Consider the following 24,860-nt stretch of genomic DNA (forward strand, 5'->3'; position numbering starts at 1 on the left):
AAAAATTCAAAGATGTGCACACATTTTCACAACTTTTAAAAAATAGCAGATCTACAAGCTCGCAGCTTGTGAGCTTGTATATCTGCTATTTTTCAATAGCTAAAATATTAAAATAATTAAGGCCCCTCCACCTTGGGCCCTGGTAACCCAGTCCCACTCAACTAACTTAACTTCTCCTGTACAATATGTCATACAAATGTATTCTTCCTTGTATTTCAACTATGTGCTAATAAATAAATACAAATACAAATACAAATAGTTAGGTAGGTACATGTTCAGTACAGTGCAGTAGGAACATGTGGCAATTCTTCTTTAACAGTTGTGGAGCAAATTATGTCTCAGTGTTGGCCAGTATTGGAGTCCGTCAGCATAGTCTGTCTGCATGACATATGTACAGTAATGTATATATATCTCAACTCTCTTTCTCTCTCTGTGTGTGTGTGTGTGTGTGTGTGTGTGTGTGTGTGTGTGCGTGCGTGCGTGCGTGCGTGCGTGCGTGCGTGCGTGCGTGCGTGCGTGCGTGCGTACGTACGTGCGTGCTTGAGTGTGTGCACCCATAGGGACACGGTTTCAGATGAAATGAGTAGCCTATCTCCTGTGACTGTTTCATGACAGAAACAAAGTCGTCATACAGGCTTTTCATGTTAATGACAGACAGAGAGACAGGCAGGGAGCTGAGGATCTCCAAGCCTGTCTATAGTAATGTGATCCCTGTTGATTATCCCACAGTCCATGTGACACTGCCACTACTGCAGTCAGGTGAAAATCATGCCACAACGTATGAGTATATGATCGCCAGAAGGAACGATGTTAAAGGCAAATTCCATTTAATGTGGGACTATTTCTTTCTGTATATCAAGGGTTTGCCGGGAGGGACATTGTTTAGGGGAGGGTCCATTTAGTATAGAATCATTACGTATGCATTACGATTTAAACGATCACTACTAATGTATATCTAAGAATTGAAGGGGTGTTGTCCGATTAGCTTAGCTCGACTGCCGTTTTCTTTTGTTTTTGTTTTTCTTATGTGTATTTGTATTGGTATTTTATTTATACTTATATATATTTGTTGATGTTGATTACATACTGTTTAAAATAAAAATAAAAATATTTGAATGACAAAAAAAAAAATCATGCCACAACGTCTCCAAAACCAGCTCCGAAATGTCAACTTAGCTAGGAATTTTGAGATTTGAATTTTTTACAGTATATCAACTGAGTAACAGACAGATAATATACATAAACGATGGCTTCCGGAAAAAAAGTATACCGGTACACATGTAGTAGGGCAGGAGAGAGGGGTCTACCAGCACCCCAATGACACTTTTTCGAAACCTGTTTTTTTTGGACCGTTATGATGTCTAGTTATGATTTCTGCTTGTTGCCGTCGCCAACTAATGTCCCATGGGGTTCATTTTTAACCTTTTCTCACAACTATTCCCAATCTGAACCATACAATGGACATAACAGAAAATGCCATAACGCTTGATGTAAACAACCTACAAGGACAAATGAACACACTTTTCTATATGATTTTGACCCAGGGAATTCATTAAAGTGGTTATTTTTTACATTTAAGCACATCTTGACCCTATTTCAGGACAGAAACGGCGAAGAATAACCCAAAAATGTTCAAAACACGTCTATACTTCTCTTTGTACAGATGAATTAAGGTGTATTCTTTTGATACCACAGGTTTTTTAGGACCCTTATGATGTCTAGTTATGATTTCTGCTTGTTGCCGTGGTCAACTAATGTCCCATGGGGTTCATTTTTAACCTTTTCTCACATATCCCCAATTAGTGTGGGGATTTAGGGGAGCAAATGCTAATTTCGTGCAATTTTGACTTAAAGCGTGAAATTTTGCACAGATGTAGCCCAGGGCAATGATTTAGCTAGGGCGCCCGAGTCTGCGACCTTCGGGGTCTCCACAGCGGTCAAATCAAGTTGGGCTTCCATTGACTTTCTATACAGGAGGAAAATACCCAGAAAAAGATTTTTTTTCTGGGTATTTAAGGAGGATCTGAGGGGTCTAACTAGAGGTTTGTCATGATGCTGAATCCATTGCAGGCATTTGTTTTGCACAAAAAACATTCAGTGGGCTAGAAATGGCCTTAGAAAACAATACACGTATGGGTGAGTATTCATGTTAGTCGGAGGCCTTAGGGTTTTTTTTTCTCGTGCTAATCAGTCTAAAATTTCAAGATTTTGCACAGATGTAGCTCAGGGCATGCTCTAATGATTTAACTAGGGCGCCCGAGTCTGCGACATTCGGGGTTGCCACAGCGGCCAAATCAAGTTGGGCTCCCATCGACTTTAGTGATGAAAAGTGATGAGTCATCACTTTTCAGAGTTGTGTGGGTGCTGTGGCGACCCCGAAGGTCGCAGACTCGGGCGCCCTAGCTAAATCATTAGAACATGCCCTGAGCTACATCTGTGCAAAATTTTGAACTTTTAGACTGATTAGCACAAGAAAAAAAACCCTAAGGCCTCCGACTAACATGAATACTCACCCATACGTGTATTGTTTTCTGAGGCCATTTCTAGCCCACAGAATGTTTTTTGTGCAAAACAAATGCCTGCAATGGATTCAGCATCATGACAAACCCCTAGTTAGACCCCTCAGATCCTCCTTAAATACCCAGAAAAAAAATCTTTTTCTGGGTATTTTCCTCCTGTATAGAAAGTCAATGGAAGCCCAACTTGATTTGACCGCTGTGGCGACCCCGAAGGTCGCAGACTCGGGCGCCCTAGCTAAATCATTAGAACATGCCCTGAGCTACATCTGTGCAAAATTTTGAACTTTTAGACTGATTAGCACAAGAAAAAAAACCCTAAGGCCTCCGACTAACATGAATACTCACCCATACGTGTATTGTTTTCTGAGGCCATTTCTAGCCCACAGAATGTTTTTTGTGCAAAACAAATGCCTGCAATGGATTCAGCATCATGACAAACCCCTAGTTAGACCCCTCAGATCCTCCTTAAATACCCAGAAAAAAAATCTTTTTCTGGGTATTTTCCTCCTGTATAGAAAGTCAATGGAAGCCCAACTTGATTTGACCGCTGTGGCGACCCCGAAGGTCGCAGACTCGGGCGCCCTAGCTAAATCATTAGAGCAAGCCCTGGGCTACATCTGTGCAAAATTTCGCGCTTTAAGTCAAAATTGCACGAAATTAGCATTTGCTCCCCTAAATCCCCACACTAATTGGGGATATGTGAGAAAAGGTTAAAAATGAACCCCATGGGACATTAGTTGACCACGGCAACAAGCAGAAATCATAACTAGACATCATAAGGGTCCTAAAAAACCTGTGGTATCAAAAGAATACACCTTAATTCATCTGTACAAAGAGAAGTATAGACGTGTTTTGAACATTTTTGGGTTATTCTTCGCCGTTTCTGTCCTGAAATAGGGTCAAGATGTGCTTAAATGTAAAAAATAACCACTTTAATGAATTCCCTGGGTCAAAATCATATAGAAAAGTGTGTTCATTTGTCCCTGTAGGTTGTTTACATCAAGCGTTATGGCATTTTCTGTTATGACCATTGTATGGTTCAGATTGGGAATAGTTGTGAGAAAAGGTTAAAAATGAACCCCATGGGACATTAGTTGGCGACGGCAACAAGCAGAAATCATAACTAGACATCATAACGGTCCAAAAAAAACAGGTTTCGAAAAACTGTCATTGGGGTGCTGGTAGACCCCTCTCTCCTGCCCTACTAATGGGACCTTGAATTACTGTACAGACATGTACAAACCAAAATTAGACTACCGTGGACCTCATGACTTGACTGACAGAGAATCTTTCTTAACAGGATTATCTGAATTCTGACTTCCTATAAACACAAAACCACTGCTAGCTCTATGAATAGATAGCCTGATGCAATAGACTCTATTCATTCGCCTCCGCTAGACATGGCGAAGACTATATTTTGCACCCTGTCCCTCTGTCTGTGGACAGCTAATCTCCGGCAGTTCTAGCCCTGATGAACACAGCATTCAAAGAAATGCCACTTGAAAATGTTCAAATCAGCCTCTTGGTGATTAACTCTAGCAATCAGTGTAAAACATGCGCAGTCCCTAGAGGCCAAGGATATAGGGCATAGCAGTGGGCATAGTTTACTGGTGCCACTAATTCTAACCCATTAATCTTCCCATAGACAAAAATATTATTTATATCACTTAAAGAAGGGTACGCCTGGAGAAAAATATGGGTCTTTCTCATTTTAAATTTTAGTCCAAAGGAAGGTCAGCTAATTTTAATGGAGGATCATACATTACATTTGGACCTGTAATGGTCCATTTGGTTTAATTTTACTCAAGAGTTTGGGTCCATTTGGTGACCAACTCTTCATTATTTAGCTGGAGACCACCTGCATGGAACCCCCTCAAGGACCAATAGTCTGTCTCTGTCGGGTGGAAACCTCATATGTCCATATATGGTCAGCCAAAACTGTTGCTTTTGGCTGTACGGCTCTGCCTTGCTGTCCTCCCTCCAGCCAGACTCTTTAATAATTGCGCCAGCAGAGTGCGCAAGAAAGTACTGCGTTCGTTCGGTAGCGTATCTGTCACTGTGTGTGTGTGTGTGTGTGTGTGTGTGTGTGTGTGTGTGTGTGTGTGTGTGTGTGTGTGTGTGTGTGTGTGTGTGTGTGTGTGTGTGTGTGTGTGTGTTTGTGTTCACGCCCGTAGCCAATGAGGGACCAGCATTCTTGGTGACGTCACCATCAACAGCCAAAGATCAATCAATCAAGGCCGTGAACGGTGCTATTTCTTTGTTAAACACGCTAACTTGTTAAGGACAGTTCGATTTTTAAAGCCTAGAATCAAGCCAAGATCCTGGTGAATCATGACCATAAAACCTATTGGCCTCTTAATAGGCCAAGATACTTAATTATTCTCACACAGATTTTGTTCAAACATCACGCAAATTGGTATACATTATCTCTAATAGTCAAGTAATCAAGACAAATCCGTCCCATTTTTCATATTCCATCCTGATTGCCGACTTCCGAACATTGCTCGCCCATAATCATCTACCTGAATGGGGAGACCTGTTCTCAGAAGAGCACCTTTTCTAGTTATCATAGCGTTCTGTGTCTTTCGATTGAGAAATATTGAGAAACTGTTTCCTTGAGCTACCCATTGCACAGTATGTGATGATATACCTTTGTAATCATGTTGGCATTGTCCCCTATTGCGTAACCTTTTGCATAAGGTTACGCAATAGGGCCACTCCTGACCTACTTTGCATAACCTGTAGCGTTACACAAGCTTCAAGCAAATAAATAGCCTGTTGTATTTAGTCAAATGAAATAGCACAATGAAATGCACAAGAATGATGTGCATTTCAGCATTTCTGTTCATATATAAATGCAGAGACGAGATAAGACTCCTGGACTCACATGTCTGCACATGGATTGCCTACTCTGCATTCAAGCAAAAGCACAGTGAAATGCAATTAGTTTAAAAAAGAATCACTTCACTATTTCATATGACTGCACCAAGGTACCACAGAGAAAATCTAACTTCTTCAAACACCCAGTCCAGCAGGTACGTAGTGTTGGTGGTTAAAACCACAGAAGACAAAACAGCACAAAGGAACATTAGGAAAGGGTTTTAATGGAAGTGATTAATAGAGAGTTAAAGAGAGCGGGTATGGCGGCTGCAAATATTTCCATTTTACCAGGTTGCTTAATCTTGCCTGCATGTACCGGTAGAGTAGTCTAATCTTAAAAAGTGAAAAGATCTATCAATCGGTTGAGGTAATTTCACTGGTTTCCAGCAGAATTTCAGGTTGTTGGACCGTTATTGTAAATGGTCAAACTGGAACTACAGTAGTAAGCCTTAGGCTTAGGGCATGTACAAGTACACCCCTTGGACATGACGCTAGTATGTCACAGGGACTCAAACTGGAAGTATCTTTGATAATAAGTAAGTGGGATTATTTCACCACTTCTCATATATATATATATATATATATATATATATATATATATATATATATATATATATATATATATATATATATATATATAATGTAAGATATAAAGCATGATTAAATTCCTTGAGAAGAAAGAAAATATTTACAGTGACCAGAGGGGATTGGGGTGGGGTGGAGAGAGTGTTACTTACGATATTCTGCAGTTGTCACAGTCCAAAAGAAGCCAGTGAAAGAGAAGAAAACAAGAAGAGAAAACAAACATTTAGTTGCATTGCAGGATACAGTCCAGGATATAGGTGCACACAGGTATGGTATACAAAATGGCAGTCTGTTATTTGTCAGTAATAAACATAAACCCCAGCATCTCCCCACGTATCCTAGAAGCAAATCCCATCCATACGCTCCAGCACCACCCTTCCTTATGTACTGTTACGGTGATGTTAAAGGACAACTTAGTTTTTTTTACAACAAGGGTTCATATTTTAGATTGTAATTAGAGAAATTAAAAGATGAGTGTTAAAATGTTTTCCATTATTTCGTTCAATCGTTTTAGCACGTTTAGCGATCTTGATTTCAGTGGGTGCATGGGGGCATGCGTGCATGTGGCTAAATATGTCTTTTTAGACACAATAAGCCAGCGATTTCTTTATTACTAGTTATAGTAACACTACTAGCCCCCATAAGTCACATCTGCCCATTGCTGTGCATCTTGGGAATGGGCTTATAAAAAGTCATATTTAGCCACTTGTTTGCATGCTCCCAGCCTCTGAAATCAAAATCATTAAAAACATTTTAACACCCATCTTTTATTTTCTTCATTTAAAATCTAAAATATGAACCCTTGTTGTAAAAATAAAAAACAAAGTTGTCCTTTAAGTATTCTTTAATGTGTAAAGACATTAGCACACAGCAAAATATTAAGTAAAACTCTAGTCAAATTACCCATCAGCATTATATTATGCACATTATTGTCTGTGTTTTCTAGGTTCTATATCCAGTGAAGTACACTACATTGACTGTGTGTGACTTAGACATAGTCAGTGAACAACACAAGGAGAGAGAAAAATTACCCTGGCCAGGTGCCTATTCCTACTATTCATCTCAAAATAAAATCTGTGCACAAGGACACTTTTTGGCACAATATGAGACCAAATGTTGGCAATATTAAAACTCAAGATAATTTACAGAGAAACTAAGAGCCCTCGCATGCGATTCCTGGCAGTCTTATGACTTGTACTGGATCAGAGCCTAATCGAGTAAAATAAGTGAGAGCAAAGAGAAGTTGAGAACAGATGACAGGGAGAGATAAGATAACATATTATGAAAGTTAATGGGGTGTATCCCAAAGTTCTGTCAGCCCTAAGTTCCCTCAAAACTAAAACTAACCACAACCATAAACTAGGCATGATGGCCCCAGGTAAAATGTGGTTTAGAAGACAATACTGACAAAAGCTGTAATAGAAAGTATGTTTTTTCCAGGTCTGTTTAAACACTTATAGAGGGTTTAAATGGTACCGGACATGCAGCTCAGCCAATAAATGAAATGATCCCAGTGCATGACGGAGGATAATTCCACGATAAATGTAAATCTCCACAAAACGATTATTGTGAGTGTTTTTTATCACGATAAACGATAATAACGATTATCGTCCCATCCCTAGAATGAATACACTTGCATCACATCAGAGGGATTCTAGAGCAGTGGTCCTCAACCTGTGGGTCGGGACCCCCAGAGGGGTCCCCAAATTATTTTGGGGGGTCCCCAGATGATTAACTTTAATGTGCAACATTGTTTTCTCACTGAACAGTAAACAAACCAACATAAAGTGTAAGTGTATAGAGGGTATCTACACATTTCTAAAGTGGCAATTTAAGGACTTTTTAGTCAAATTAAACATTGGCCAAATTATCAAATATTAGAAGCAGAAATTGTGAAAATAGCTGATCTAAATGCTCACAACATGAGCATGTAGATCGGCTACTTTCACAATAGAACCGTGTTATAGAAAATGTAATGCCTCAACTCTTAGTGCTCGTCAGGGTGGGGGGGTCCCCATGCAGTTAAAATATGATTATTTTGGGGGTCGCGGCCTGAAAAGGTTGAGAACCACTGTTCTAGAGCATCAGGATGGAGAGATGGAGAGACAGATGCTGAGGCGTTATGAAAGGAGAGAGGGAGCGTGGGAGAGAGAGGCCTCAGACAGCCCACCACGGGAGACCTTTGTGCATCTAAGGGTCATAATTACTATCTCAACAGACAGGTGATAATTAACCACTCAGTATGCTTGAGAGGGGGCTTTATGTACATACAGTATGTGCATGTTTGTGCACGTGTGTATGTGTGTGCGCGTGTGTATGTGTGTGCGTGTGTGTGTGTCCCTAACTCCCAAGCCTGGTGGCAATGGTTTAGATTTTTAACTCCATGTGTATCAGACTACTCGATACGACACCTCCACCTTACAGTAAGTCATATAACTTAATACACCATAAGATCTTCGTGTATCAACGGTTTTTCTCAAATGGTTTTATTTGGGACACTTTACTTAATACAGTATATCCCAGCTACAGCGCTGATAGCTGAATGGTTAAGGCACCATACTGTACATACAGGCTCTGATGATGCCCTCTCTCCCAGTGTTTCCTGTCTAAGCACCAATATATCAATAAAGGCCCCCCAAAATAACTTATAAAATAAATAACCCAACTACATGGATTAATTTAATTGTTCTTAATCCACAATCTGGTGATAATGTTGATTTTGAAGGGACTTGCATCTGCTTGAATAGATTTCTAAACAGTGCTGTACTCACGCCTGCATTGTGGTAGTGGCTGTCTGGAAGCTGAACATATTCTCTTTGGGGAACCAACTATTAGCGTTGTCCTCTGAAGAAACAGAAACAGAATAAGAGAGACAGGGAATTAACAAAAAAGACGCGAGGATTTAAACATAATGCTGTGAGAAGGAGGAAAATGTAGCCTATGTGTTTTGGGTTTCCACATGGAAACCTGAAAAGCCCAAGGTAAAGATTACCCCTGTCGTCCGTAGACGTTCTGTCCTCGCTGTACATCCTCTCCAGCTTCTTGCGTGGCTTCTCTCCGTCCCGCGGTGAGGTTTCCAGGTCAAGGGAGCGCTGGCTCTGGCACGGAGCCCGGATGCAGGCCACACAGTCCAGGGTGCAGTCGTCCCGCGAGCCCCCTTTCCTCACCCCCCAGTCCTGGACAGGGACGTGCAGAGAATGTCAGAGAGGCAGGGGCTGAACTAAAAGGGCCTTTTGGTGAAAATATTGAAAATAGCAGACCTCCAAGCTCACAACGCGCCGCGCTGCGACACGTTGTGAGCTTGGAGGTCGGCTATTTTCGGTGCTTGATACCACACGGAACTAATAGCATAATCAAGTCAATACTGGAGATAAGGCGTAACGGCATGGATTTCTACACAGAGAGGGCAATTCTTTCAACATAAGATGCTGCATTCAAGTTCAGGGGAGTTTGGAAAAGGCAATTCTCTTGAATGCTGCCTTCAGGTATGGCATGGAAAGTGGGGCACTTTCCATGTTCACCATAGTAAAAACTGCATTCACGGTCTGGAGAGGGCACTTTTTACAGACGGATAAAAGGGCAGGGGCTCAAGCCCCCTTTGGGGTCTATGTGTGCACGTGCCTGGTCCTGGATGTTGTGAGCGTTGCCCGCGCTCTGCAGAGGCTGAGAGCGTGCCAGGTCGTCCTGGTGGTGGTGCTGGTGGGAGGCGTGGTGGTGGCCAGTGCGGTGGTGGCTGCTGCCGCCGCGGTGATGGCTGCCGCGGACGCTGGCGGCGGGCGGGGCTTGGCTGGCGCCGTTGGCCTGGTGATGATGTTGGCTGGTGGAGGAAGAAGAGGAGGAGAGGGAGGGGGTCTGCTGTGGCTGCTGCTCCCTGGAGCCCCGGAGCACCTTGAGCTCCAGGCTCTCCGCGCTGCCGCGGCCCCCCAGGACCATCCCTCCCTCCCGGGTGATGGTGTACACTCTGGCTGGCTTCGTGGCACCACTCCCCTCCGGTCCTCTGAGCACTGGCTGGTCCTCCGAGGAAAGACTCCGCTCCACAGAGAGCCTGCGTTTAGACGGGCCCGACAGGGCTGAGGCTTGCAGTGTGCTGGGCTGGGGAGGGACCTGTGAATAAAGTGGCATGATACTCACAAAATGAGGAATTACAATACAACATAAGTCTCTCTCTAAAGTGTTGTACTGCATGCCATAGAGCTTTGAGATTTCATTATATCCTTTATTTATTTTTTTGCTATCTACCTGCTCGTGAGGCTGGGACTGGTTGTGTTTCGCTATGGGACGGACACAGCGGCCGGGCTGCGGTAGGTTGTTGTTGTTACTAACACGACTTACGTCTGGGGACTCAGAGTCCTGTCCAATGAAGGTGTCAGACAGCAGATGATCTGTGGAGAGAGAGAGAGAGAGAGAGAGAGAGAGAGAGAGAGAGAGAGAGAGAGAGAGAGAGAGAGAGAGAAGTTGGAGGAAGGGATTCAAAGTGAGATTGTCAGTAAATCAGTGATAAAAAAAGAAATAGCGGGGGGCAGAGGCAATGAGAGGGACAGTCAGAGAGAGGTGGGGGGGGGGGGGGGGTAGCACAGAGGAAATTACATTAGAGAAAACAACTGAGGGATAGAAGGGAGGGAGCAATATATAGGAGGAAAAGGAGAGAGATATACAGTACATATAGAAAGGGAGAGCCAGGTGGCTTGTGACATATATGGCTTTGGCAGCAGTGGAGTGAACGCATGAGTGTCAACAAAGCTTTTGGGACGATGGACTAAGAAAAGAGATGACATACAGTATGGTGGGTGGCAAATGAGAGATGGAAAGAATAGTGAGAGAGGCGAAGAAAGCTTCTGATGATGAATGGATAGATTTGGCATAAAAAATAAGGACCAGTCAGTGTTTGACCAACTTGCCTGCTCCTACCCACAGTAAAAGGGTAACTTATGACATGACCACCAGTTTGGGAAAAGGTTTCAGATTTTGTATATTATTTGTACAGAAGAAAGAGGTGCAGGAAGGAGGCTGATAACATGCATTAACTAAACCTGATTAGTGAATATTGGTAATAGATTTGCGACAGTGACCAAACAACAGAACAGGTGGAGCTTTTCCTTGTTCCACTACCTGCAAAAGTGTAGTTCTCAACCTTTTCAGGCCGCAACCCCCAAAATAATCATATTTTAACTGGGGACCCCCCCACCCTGACGAGCACTAAGAGTTGAGGCATTACATTTTGTGTAACACAGTTCTATTGTGAAGATAGCAGATCTACATGCTCACAACGCCTTGCGTAGATTGGCTATTTTCACAATTTCAGCCTCTAATATTTGTCAATTTGGCCAATGTATAATTTGTCATTTTAGAGGTAGAAAAAAGTCCTTAAATTGTCATTTTAGAAATGTGCAGATATCCGCTATACACTTAAACTTTAAGTTGGTTTGTTTTACTGTTAAGTGAGAAAACAATGTTGCACATTATTAGTAAGTTAATCATCGGGAGACCCTCCAAAATAATTTGGGACCCACAGGTTGAGAACGACTGGAGTAGATCACACGTTTCTTCTTATTTTTTCACCTGAACCTGAAAAAACCTGGGTGAAATGTGCCAATCTCCACAGGAAACTACGGTATGTATAAAATCCACAGACAGTCACAGGACTTAACCGCTGTAGCGAACATTTATGACCATACACAAATGTAACATGCCCATATATGGAGATTATTTTAGTGCACAGACAGTATCAGAAACATAACATGCCCATAAATAGATACATTCCAGGGTGTGTGCACGGCCGTGGCAGCCTACCTGCTGCTCCGTTGCGGTTCTCGGGCTGATTGTGAGACAGGTACTCTCCAAATGCTCTGGCTGCTCTGGAAAGAGAAAAGAGAAAAGTGCAGAGCAATTAACCCTGGGTTGATTGAACCACCACTGGAGACAAATGGCCAGATATAACAGACACACGCACATGCACACACAGACTGACTCTATATAGGAGCCAGCGTTCATAAATGGTCTGACTTAGCTAGGGGTATGATGCCTCTTTGCAGACTATCATCATTACATGCTCAACAGTCAAGTAGGTCACATCATTACAATGGGCTGCGAGAGGAGGTTTTATTGGCCGTGGCCAGAAGCCACACAGCAAAGAGCCCCGTTCTCTCTTTCTCTTGCTGATGTAATTGCCATCTCCTGCGTACAGAGTGGGAAAGAGACAATACTGTGAATAGCAGCATGGAGGCTATAGCTCCCCATCCCTGCACAGTATGGCAGGCCCCACTGGGGACAGGAGGACAGCATGTGCCAGTCATAATGGCAGGAAACCAGGGGCGTCACAAGGGGTAGGAAAGTGGGACTGAGTTACCAGGGCCCAAGGTGGAGGGGCCCTAGTAACTTAGCTATTGAAAAATAGCAGATATACAAGCTCACAGCGCGGCACTCGGTGCCGCGCTGTGAGCTTGTATATCTGCTATTTTTTAAAAGTTGTGAAAATGTGCGCAAATCTTTGAATATATGTATTTTTTAAGTGAACATTTGTACTCAAATTTTGCTTCTGGGGGATCCCTGGAACTAAATATTTTGAGATGGGGGGTCCTTCACATTTTTCAATAGTTAACATTCATGGGGGGCCCGCAGTGAATCCTTGTACCCAGGGCCCAGAATTTGGTGTGACGCCCCTGCAGGAAACAAATGCAAGCATGTAAAAAAAAAACTAGTTTACTTGATTTACTTATTTGTACTTTACTTGAGTATTTCCAATTTCCAATATTTTCACTTCGACTCCATTACATCTCGGATCCAAATATTGTACTTTTACTAAACTACAATAATTTGAAAAGTTTAGTTACCAGTTACTTTGCAGATATAAATGATTATATTTTAAAACATATATGAATCCACTTTAGCCCTATTTTATACCTAGGCTATTTGATCTGCTATTTTCAAACATTTTGTACTTTTGGTACTTTAAGTATATTTTGATACCAATACTTTTGAACTTTTACTCAAGTACATTTTGAATTTTGGACTTTTACTTGTAAGGCTGAAAATCCTCTGCTGGCATGAAAACGCTTCATTCTCATTGAAATGCATTGGCGGAATGGGGAATCCATCCTCATAGGTTTGGTGTGGCTTCAGCCTAAGGGTGCCCACACACCAAAATACCTAGAGTGGAATCCGCCAATGCGTTTCAATGATGGAGCGTTTTTTGCCAGTAGAGGATTTCTGCAAAAAACGCTACATACTCATTGAAATGCATTGGCGGATTCCACTCTAGGTATTTTGGTGTGAGGGCACCCTTACAGAGTATTTCTACACTACAGTACTGATACTTTTACTACTTACTGTAAGTAAAGAATGTGAGTACTTTTTCCACCACTGCAAAAAACACGTGCCTGTGTGTTTGCAATACTGTCTGTGTATGGACATTATAATATATTATTGGAGAAGCCCGGATAAATTACGGACATTATTTTATGAATGTATGTGGCCAATTCCTTATTAATAATTTTCTGGATTTCTTAACCCATTTAGGCCTAACCTATAGAATAGGGCTAAATCAGAAATTAGCCTACAAAACAAATATGTTGCTACATACTGTACATGTACTGTAAGCCCCTCCCAAACAGCAAAATGTGTTCCCGGCCTGAATGGGTTGAGAAAAAGAAATGAAGAATGTGTGCAGTAAGCAGAGGAAACATGTCAATGGTTAATCCTATATAGGACACAGAGCTTTATCCTGTGTAATAATTCACCATTACTGTAATATCATCATCCATATAAAAGGTGTCAATCCCCTGAGATTCTTCTCTTGAATGTCTTTAGCTGGCTCAACTCTTTTTTTAAGATGTATTTCTCAGAGGAATAAAAGGACAGCCCAATGTGCTAAATCAGTTCCTCTTTCATCTCCAAAAGCACTGGTTATCATAACCGCTGCAGCATTAGGGCTGAACTGATGCTGGCATTTACTGCTGATTTTGTGATTTGGTGGACAGTGATCTTACGGATCATGCATTTCGTCGTTGTCGGGTGAAAAGCTTGTATGTCCAAAACCGTTAGTTTTGCATTTTACCATTTAAAAAATGATTTAAACTAGTGAAAACAGCCGATCTACAAGCACACAACGCCTCGCACCGCGAGGCGTTGTGTGCTTGTAGATCTGCGGTTTTCACTACTTTTGTGCGACGGCCTTGTATGATGAAGCAGGGCTTTACTTTGCGAAAGAACGTACACATTTGAAACTTGGAGATACGAGGTTTCCACCCGACAACAACGATTTCCACTTCAACATTTACAGCTAGAGAATGCTCATTGACATTGTGTCACTTGATGAAACGGTGTCACTTGATGAAAATAACACATTGTCAGCAAGCCACTGTTGTGCAATGGATTATTTAAGCTTTCCACTGCAGTCACTTTCAGCGTTTCTCCCAATGCAGGAACCTGACTGCTGCTAGTTTTCTCTGCTATGAGATTTTCTTTTATTCCACCCTTTTTTAAGACATATTGTGAACCATTATGCAACAGGATTTACAGCTCCTTTTAAACAAGAGGAAAGTGATACAGTTATATACAGGATGGGACCCAATTGTTCCCTCTATAATAGGCAGGAGAGGGGTAAAACAGTTTGTACTGGGTTTAGGTTGTCATTACAGTCACCCACACATACACATTTATTCTGATTTAACTCCCAAACACTTACAGCATACATTAGGCTACATGTGGAAAGAAATGTCAAGATATAGGCGGTGACACCCCCCCCCCCACACACACACACACACACACACACATGCATGTGCGCGCACACACTCAAACCTAGAGACATACAGTAGGCACTATATGCCGGTAATCACTGTCCTCCAAACCACTCACAGCAGTTCTGTCATCTACCTCTGTCAGCGCACACGCACATGCACACGCACACGCACACACGCACACACTCACGCGCACACACACACACACACACACGCACACACACACACACACACACACACACACACACACACACACACACACACCTAGAGATGTACTGTACAGTAGCGCTATAGGCCTGTAATCACTGTCTTCCAAACCACTCACAGCACTTCTGTGATCTACTTCTGGCATCTTCACAATACATACTATACACCACACACACACACACACACACACACACACACACACACACACACACACACACACACACACACACACACACACACACACACACACACACACACACACACACACACGCGTTCATATGGTGTACATCCAGAATGCCATATGGGAGCGGATAATGGTGTGCACGTGCACATACGTCACTTTCACGCTTAACCCCCTTGTCATAAAAGGAGGGATGGGGGAGGACTGGGATTGGTGTGTTGTTGTCATAGTCGTGTCTGCCCGCTAACGCACTCTACGTAGTCATTAAATATGAGCTGGCACGTGCAGCTTCAGCATTCGCTGTGAAAGCTCCCCGGATAGAGAGATGAGAGGAGAGGAGAGGAGAGGAGAGGAGAGGAGAGGAGAGGAGAAGAGAAGAGAAGAGAAGAGAAGAGAAGAGAAGAGAAGAGAAGAGAAGAGAAGAGAAGAGAAGAGAAGAGAAGAGAAGAGAAGAGTAATTCCATATTGCGTGTGTTTGGAGATAAATGGGGGAACACATCAGTTCTCGCAAAGGACCAGGCATTTCAACACAGCTCCACAACCACTCACACCGGCCAGACTCCCCATTAGAGCCCAGTCCAACACTAAACAGCCTCACGGCCACATTACCGTAGAGTATACCTGAGCCCTGACCCTGACCTAGTTCTTCATCCTCTCCTCATCCTCCCCTCTTTAGATAGACCACATCTGGGACACCAATTGGTTCCACCACTCCCTCCACCATCACAGCAAAAACACAACCCGGCTTTTATTTGTAACACCCATGATGCGCGCTGGCGAAGAGCAATTATGATGCTAAGCATATTACAATTGTCACCTGTTTTCGTTCTATTTCACCCCCGTTCTTCTTAGCACCAGCCCTTTGAAGGCTTGATTAAAAACAGCGCCACAAGACGCAATCAGTTGGGGAGCGCTGAGACATTAATTATACATAAAGTGGAGCGGTAGGATGGCGAGACGCGTGCCGCCGCCCGCCTGACGCGGCAGCAGCGCGCAGCTGCCTCAACTCGCTGTGCCCTCGTGCTGTGTCTCCATGATGTCGCAGAGGCGTCAACTGTGTTATGGAAAGGTATGGCAGCTGCCGTACCTTGGCTACAGGGGAAACAAATTAAATGTACTTCTTAAAATGAATTCATCATTCCCGTTGCTAAGGTATGGCAACGTGACTGGTGTTGTCTTGCACGCGCGCGAAGATACCAGTCATGTTGCCATACCTTAGCTTTTGCTGAACTGACACCACTCGGCATGTTGCACCGTGCTTTTGGGAGCTTCGTCTCTCGCATGTTTTCTGCCATGTGACGGCAGGGAGGGGGAGGGAGAGAGAGAGAGAGAGAGAGGAAAACAGAGAGCCAGAAGGGAGAAGGAGGATGAGCGAGGAGGGGGATTTGAAGGGAGAGGAGTGGGCAAAAGACGAAGAAACGTGGAAGAAACGCGGTCACGAGATGCGTTTAAAAGACAAAAATAGAAAGCAAGGCGGAGAGAGAGGGTGGGGGAGATGGCTTAGTAAACAAGGAGTATATTAGATAAAGGGGGAGGAAGGATGGAGGAAAGGGGGAACTGATGATCCCATACAACCATACATACAGTACATGTTTCTATGAGTTTCTCATATGCTCGGTTTCTTCCTGTGCATGAGGGCTGTGATAGATTGACCAACTGTGCCTAGGGACACACTGGAATGCAAAGGCATTATGGTGTGATGAAAGCCAGCTAGGGAGCTATTAGGGCCAAAATAGAAAGGAGACCTTGCTGGTTTTGCTTCAACGTGTGTGTGTGTGTGTGTGTGTGTGTGTGTGTGTGTGTGTGTGTGTGTGTGTGTGTGTGTGTGTGTGTGTGTGTGTGTGTGTGTGCGTGCGTGCGTGCGTGCGTGCGTGCGTGCGTGCGTGCGTGCGTGCGTGCGTGCGTACGTGCGTACATGCGTGCGTGTGTTTGTGTGTGCATACACTGTGTGTGTGTGTGTGTGACCATCCACGCCACACTGGCCTTTCACTGGAAAAACTTTACCTCATCCTACTCTTCTCTTCTCCTCTCGCTCTCTCCCAAATGTTTATCCAACATCACTTCATCTCCCCCTCCCCTCCCATCCCTCCTCCTCTCCTCCCCTTTTCCGCCTTCACCTTCTCCCACCCTTCCTTCCCTCCTCTGTCCTACCCTTCCTCTCCCCCTCAACCCATCTTTCCCACGCACCAACCTCTTCCTCTCCATCATCCCCACTTCCTCCTTTGCTCTTATCACTGGTGGAGTTGCTGTAGAGCAGGGGTCTTCAACAGGGGGTCTGGGACCCCTAGGAGGTCCTCAGACATACTACATGGGGGGGGCGCCAAATCTTTGTGTGATAGGATCATGTTTTTTACATTAACCACTTGAACCCTAGCATCCCTATTCTGAGTGGAACATTACCCAAAAATAGCAGATCTACAAGCTTACAACGCCTTGCGTTGGTTATTTTTGTCAAAGAAGACCAGACTAAGTATTTGACGGTTCAAGTGGTTAAATGTCTGAAAACACACATTACTCCAACATGATGATAGTACTGACTGACAAACAAGTCTAAGTTGTAAGCTTGTAGATCGTCTACTTTTGTCAAAAAAGAGTGCTGTCAAAAAAATATATGTTTGATGTTCTCTGTAAAAAAAAAAAGAAAACTCAATAAATATATTGTTAAAAAAAAAAAAGAGTGCTGTCAAACAAGTCTAAACTGTCTAAGAAACCTATGAAAATCTTTCTTCTGCGACACAATTTTATACAATATGTAGTGGGGGTCCCTGCTTCATCTCTCTCTCAGCTAAAGGGGGACCCTTTAGCTGAAAGAGAGATGAAGCAGGGACCCCGTTTTTGGCCTGAAAACGCTGAAGACCCCTGCTGTAGAGTCCATCAAGTGGAGAGGAGGGACGCATTGCCAAGACACAACAAACGTGAAGTTAAGCACCCTCACCACCTCTTATCCCTGCTGGGAGGAGTCGAGACAGGAAAAACCTCGTTTGGCACCATAACCAAGTGCCTCAACAGCTCCCATTAGATGATGAAATGAGTGTTTGACACACATAGTGGCAGGAATACTTAAATCTGATTAAGATGGAGAAACCAGTGCCAAGAAACAAATCAGGCTTGATGATCGGCCCGACCCCAGATGCCCTGCCCTGGAAGCCATCATCAGGAAAGAACTGCAGAGTAGTATAGAGCCCTGACCAATGTATCGACCTGGCCGATATATCGTCCATTATTTTACATTTTTTGCAAAACATCTGCAATTATGCAGCCAATGTATCCCAATCCTTATATACAGTACGAAGAATGTCTCACAAAATAGCCGATCTACAAGCTCACAACACGCCTGCAACTAAATGTTTTTCACCTCTGAAATGTTTTTATATACTTATAAGCGGTTATTTGTATTTATTCAAAATGATTTTGGACAAAATACTGGTCAAAACATTGGTAATCGGTGGTAGAACTCCAATCTTGGGATCGGCAATCGGCCATCAGTCGGGCATTACTGCAGACTGCTGGCACTTTCAGAAGATGATTGGTTCAGTCGCGCTGTTGCTCAGAACAGCTTAATAGATCTTTTGTGCTTGTGGCACGTAAGGAGTTTTGAATTAAAGACATCTCAAGGTGACAGGATGTTGATTTCTGCCATGTATTATGCTGAGCCACAAAGCCTTTTTCGTATACTATAGATTGTCTGTTTCAGCTCCACTCGAGAGGGGCTGAACAAGTGGAAGTGTGTCTAATCCTATCTAATCTAACTTAAACCTGCCTACAAATGAATCGTTTACCCATCAGGCGAGCTAAACGCTTCCCATCTGACACATCCAAGTAAATCCGGAGAGTTAATTTAATTATGAAACAAATATAAATGCCAAGCTTACAAATGACTCTGTTCAACATGTCAACACTGACCGAAGTCAATTCAAGAGCTAACAGGGAGGTGCTGACAGGTGCTGACCTCCACTGTACCCCCCTTCCATCAGGCAGGCCCGGGGAGTCATCAGTAGCATGGGGCAATTAGACAGATCAATGGGTGGCTTGGTGGCTGCCTTGCACTCTGCCTGACGGTGTCAATGGCAAGATAAGGGAGGAGAGGGATGGAGAGGAGAGCTAGTAAAGCAATGAGACAACACTTTGTTCTCTACCATCTCTGTGTAATAGCACTAGCCCAGACAGACGCGCAGGTGTGTGTGTGTGTGTGTGTGTGTGTGTGTGTGTGTGTGTGTGTGTGTGTGTGTGTGTGTGTGTGTGTGTGTGTGTGTGTGTGTGTGTGTTTGTGCATGTGCGCATGTTCCCACCCAGGGAGGGCGGATAGCAAGAGGATGATGACTTCATTAGGCTGTTCCGCTATGTATGTCACACAAAGGCTATAAGTGAAGCCATTTCACATGCTGTTTACTTACATGCATATACAGTTTATGTTTTTATTTATTTTAGAGACTGACCACTCTTCTATGTGGACAAATAAGGACAAATAAGCAAGAATATTTAACATCAATATTATTATTAACCTGGTTAACCAGTTTTAGAAATGATCACTAATGATTGATGGTTGATGAACAACCTATGAACAATCAAAATAAATAAACAAAAACAAACAAAATTAAGGCAGTATTGTATGTTGTGTCTAAATACATTACTGACCATTTCAATGAATAACTAAATAAATGTGCATGTATGCACGCACGCACGCACGCATGCACACAGAGAGAGAACATGACATAGAATGAATTACATACAAGATCAATAAAAGATCAACTACACAACATATAAGTATTTGTTTTAAATATCGGGCCAATATGTTGTCTCTATAATACATAAATAAACTATACGTCTAATACCATGCATACAGACAGACCGTAGAGACAAGTAGACAGCTTTTTGTTCCGCACTCTGGAAGCACCAGCTGCATGTGCAGATGACTCAGAGCAGAGTGCTTCAAAGTGGAGACTATAGCTAATAGGAAAAACAGAGAGCCAGATGATGGTGACACACCATTTTTGGAGGAAAAAAGCAATAAATACTGCAGTGCAGTGACCTGCATAGGACCTATAGGCCTATAGGGCAGAAAGGTCCCATGCCTGTTGTGCTGTAGCTTTTGGAAAGGACTCAAAGAAAAATTGTGAAATATTAAAGATGACAGAAAGACCTATATGCCCATACCCTTGCAGGAATGACAGGGTTTGTATCCTGTTCAAAATCACATCAGGCTCAGAGCTTTGGTATATTCTGTTCTACACAGGCCTTGTGATAAACAGGATGGGAGGAAGTAGTTGGTCCATTACAAAGTGCTTTAAAAAAGAAAAGCTCCCCCTCATGGCCCATAAAGGCACAGGGTAGAGACATTAAACACAATAAATCGTTTACGTGTAAAAGATAGAGTCCCTGTGAGGACACGATTTTAATCAACCTTCAGCCCTTATTTTTCTTTGTTGAACATTCTCCTACCTATAATGAAAGAATAATTTACTAATATTACACACACAACAGCAATAACACGTACAAAGACGTATACAAAAAAAGACAATCTATTTCACACAAGCTGATTTCTTTCTTGCTCTTGGGAGGATCATCTCCTCCACTCATTCCCTATCTATAGTTTCCATCAGATGACCCACCTCTATCCTACTGATGAACCCATACCTGCCAACAAAGAGCCAGCCTCCCTACAGTACGCACAAGCACTACAGTACAAACAAGCTTGCCCGTGTTTTCCCAAATACTCTTCCCATGTAAGTAGCCTACATTGTTTAGGGAAGTCACGCTGGATCGAGGTCAGAAATGAGCAGTGTGGTAGTGGTGTAACTTCTGGGCAAATGTGACCTTCAACAAGGGAGACAGAGAGAGAGAGAGAGAGAGAGAGAGAGAGAGAGAGAGAGAGAGATGTAGAATGTGGGGGTGGGGGTGGGAGTAGCCTACCGTTATGAAAGTAACCAAAGGCATTTTCCATTAAAGCGTTGTGACATCCATTTTGAATTAAGAATACAAAATAAGGGTCAATTAAGTTTTGATTGCTGAACGCAGCATAACCTTATTTACCTCTCCTGAGGACGTAGCACAATAGTCGAAGAAAATAATTATGGAACATGGATTATCAACTAAGGCACATGGGGGTTGGAAGTGCGGGGAATCAATGTATCAAGGCCTCTGCGACCGACAAGGGCTCCAAAATGCTGAAAACAAGCTATCGTATGAATGTTGTCGTCTGAACAGAGGAGTGTCTTCTGAAATGATAAAATGGCAATCAGAGGGCCACACATCTCATTCAATACACGGCCCTTGAAGTTCCAGAGAGGGATAAAACACCTTCATATCGTCGTTGTCGGGTGGAAACCTTGTATATCCAAAAGCGTTCATTTTGTATTATTTATCATTTAAAAAATGAACTAAACTAGTGAAAACAGCCGATCTACAAGCACACAACGCCTCGCGGTGCTGTTTTCACTAGTTTTGTGCGACGGCCTTGTATGATGAAGCAGGGCTTTACTTTGCGAAAAAACATACAGATTTGAAACTTGGAGATACAAGGTTTCTGCCCGACAGTGACGATATGTGGGTCATTTACTACTCGTAAACTACTCTACGTCGTAGAGTCTATGACATCCTACAGCTCATGCCTTTGTGGGATGAATCTGTGAAAATGCAATGATTAGACGATGAGACACTATTAATCCTCGTGGACCAGTTTGTCAGCTGTATGTGTGTCTATGATTCATGGAAAGACTCTCTTGTCAGCAGTATAATTTAACCACCAGTATCACTTTACCGGATTCGCTTCATGCTTACAAGCCGGGAATCACAAACAGCTCCTTTGGCTGGTGTCCAATGGCATGTCTGGGATGCTGCGATCAGCTTGATTTATGTGTGGTTAAGTGTGAGGGTGTTAAATAGAAGGTGAGGGAGAAAACGAGCGATGGAGAAAGATATACAGAGTGAGAGAGCGAGAGAGAGAGAGAGAGAGAGAGAGAGAGAGAGAGAGAGAGAGAGAGAGAGAAGAGAGCATAAGTGGATAACCAGCGGGAGAGACAGCATGAGCTAGAAGATGCATGGAGAAGCCAGTGTGGTTGACACTGCGCAAGTAGATTTAAAGGTCACTGTGTCTAAATGCACGTGCCACATCGTTTATCCCTGAGTGTTAAATTATCACTTAAGATTTAACTGTGGTAGTGTTTTGTGTGTGTGTGTGTGTGTGTGTGTGTGTGTGTGTGTGTGTGTGTGTGTGTGTGTGTGTGTGTGTGTGTGTGTGCGTGCGTGCGTGCGTGCGTGCGTGCGTGCGTGCGCGCGTGCGTGCGTGTGTGGTTTCATCTAAGCATGACTGGTTGTGAGTGTACATGTTCATAAATTTGAGAGTATTCATAGGTTCCACATGCATGATGTTAGTTTATACGGTATATAAATCTGAACTGGTTGCCGTACAAATGCACACTTGTTCATTTGTCAGTTGTTTTCCACTTGTGGGCTGTCACCAAATAAAGCATTTTGAGTAAAGAGCCTAACAGAAGATGCCCGATTTTGGAGTCCTATAGACCACGATATTTTGTCAAGAAATTCACTCATTTTCTAATCAATTTGAAAAGCTTATAGAACTGATAAAGTTTTTTGTTTGAGATTCAAATGAACACAAATTATTGTTATTGTTAGAACATTTTCCCCTACAATGATTGGGCCACACTGGGACAAATTGCGATAACAATCTCATCAAAATAGTCAAATAATGCCCATAAATCAGTTGCGGGCTCTAATTTTAACCCATTTAGAACGGGTTCACATATTGTGTATCATTATTTTATGCTTTAACTATTGAAAAATAGCAGATATACAAGCTCACAGCGCGGCACCGAGTGCCGCGCTGCGAGCTTGTAGATCTGCTATTTTTGAAAAATCGTGAAAATTAGAATTTTGACCCGAAGTGTCTTTTGAGTCCTTCTAAGATTTTTTGAAAAACCCATGTTTCTATGTCAGCAATCTGGCCAGCCATCTTCAAAGAAAAAGTCCTTTTCACTTAACTGGAGCTCAGTTCTGTTCTTGAGAGACTATTATGTCAGTGGTTCTCAAACGTTTTCATGTGAAGGACCCCCAAAATGATAATTATTTGGCCACGGACCCCCATCTCAAAATATCTAGTTCCAGGGACCACCCAGAAGCAACATTTGAGTTACAAACGTTCACTTTGAAAATACATATATTCAAAGATTTGCACACATTTTCATGACTTTTTCAAAAATAGCAGATCTACAAGCTCACAGCGCGGCACTCGGTGCCACGCTGTGAGCTTGTATATCTGCTATTTGTCACTGGTCTTAAAGCATTCAATAATTCTAGGCACAGCCCAGCCTGCTATACAGTATCTCCAGCCACACAGTCAGTTGCTATCCGACCTATAGGTCAAATCTAGAATCCATCATGACCCATCACGTCATCTGACACACCCTGGCAGAGGCAGAGAGGGCTCAGGTTATGACTTGAGATAAATCAATGACCAAATGCCATCACACTATGTCACAGTAATCTGGGCATGGAAAATGTAGGCTAAAACAGTCGTTTACACCTCATGCTCACACAGTAGGCTACAGTATAGTCTCACAAAGGTTACTATAGGCAAAAAAAGCTTTTGACCATTTCTGGTATCTGCAGCAGGCCTATAGGCTATAAAGTCACTGCTGTGTGTTGATCATAATGCATGCTCAAGAGGCTATACAAAATGTAGGTTAGACTCAATTGTCAACTAATGCACCATGCAACTATAATAGTTTGTCTAAATTGATTTAACCAAACACCCTTTGGTTCAAAACCACAGTTAGAAAAAACATGACCTTTATTTTTAATATAGGTCTATAAACATAAGAAAATCAGTGGTGTAAAGTAACTACTTTAAGTAGGCTACATTTACTCAAGTAGTCTACTTGAGCACCAAACACCCTTTTGTTCAAACCCACAGTTGGAAAAAACATAACCTTTATTTTTAATATATATAAATAAACTTAAGAAAATCAGTGGTGTAACTAACTAAGTACATTTACTCAAGGTATTTGTACTTTATTTGAGTGTTTCCAATTTCCAATACTTCTACTCTACTGATCTCGGATCTAAATATTGTAGACCTACTTTTAGTCCACTACAATTATTTGAAAACTTAAGCTGCTAGTCGTCATAGGCCTACTTTGTCTTTGTAGATTTTGATTATTATTACAAAACATACACACTTCAATCAACCCTAGCCTATATAGGCTGGCTACTGTACATTTCGGCTATTTGAACATCTTCGATCTACAAGCAATGCGTCGCGGTGCTAAAGAAAATGCATTAATTCCCAACCACAGTCCAAAACTATAACTTGCATCAGCATCAGTATTGAAGCGCGTTTAGGCTACCAACTTGTTCCGCGCGGCGCGGGCAGCGCACCTGCTCCCACCGTGCCACACACACGGTGACTCTCGCCACAACCATGGACATCATCTGACAGTCTGGCTACTCACCGAACTTTTACAGCCACAGAAGATATCGCATCATTCCTCAAATTCTTCCTTTTGGACACGGCAGTTCCCATGCTGAAGTGGAAACGACACAGGGGAAATCACAAACCATTCCACTCATTGGTGATTGGTAGGCTATAGGCTAAAAAAAGAGGAAGAAATCACGTCGAAAAAATACCCTAAAACCGGGTAGTAAAACTAATGAGCTGCCTACCAGGAGTTACGTTTAATTTACGTTTTCTACTGTTTACTATTAGCCCACTTCCAGACAAAATGTAAATGCAAGTCA

The 24,860-nt window shown here is 42.7% G+C and overlaps 1 protein-coding gene across 1 annotated transcript in view; it reads right to left on the reverse strand.

Moving 5' to 3' along the window:
* nsmfb (NMDA receptor synaptonuclear signaling and neuronal migration factor b) overlaps positions 1-24,657 on the reverse strand; it is a gene marked incomplete at its 3' end in the record, with an annotated part of 47,167 nt that extends 22,510 nt beyond the window's left edge. The window contains exons 1-6 of the mRNA XM_080738910.1: positions 24,575-24,657; positions 11,775-11,839; positions 10,224-10,366; positions 9,606-10,088; positions 8,977-9,160; positions 8,756-8,828 (exon numbers count right to left, since the gene is read on the reverse strand). Of these exons, the coding sequence (XP_080595036.1) occupies positions 8,756-8,828; positions 8,977-9,160; positions 9,606-10,088; positions 10,224-10,366; positions 11,775-11,839; positions 24,575-24,645 (1,019 nt within the window). The 5' untranslated portion in view covers positions 24,646-24,657. The remainder of the gene's footprint in view (positions 1-8,755; positions 8,829-8,976; positions 9,161-9,605; positions 10,089-10,223; positions 10,367-11,774; positions 11,840-24,574) is intronic.
* Between the last annotated feature and the right edge of the window lie 203 nt (positions 24,658-24,860).

This window comes from Nannobrachium achirus, assembly GCF_963921795.1.
Source record: "Nannobrachium achirus genome assembly, chromosome: 12".
In the NCBI taxonomy this organism is placed as follows: domain Eukaryota; kingdom Metazoa; phylum Chordata; class Actinopteri; order Myctophiformes; family Myctophidae; genus Nannobrachium; species Nannobrachium achirus.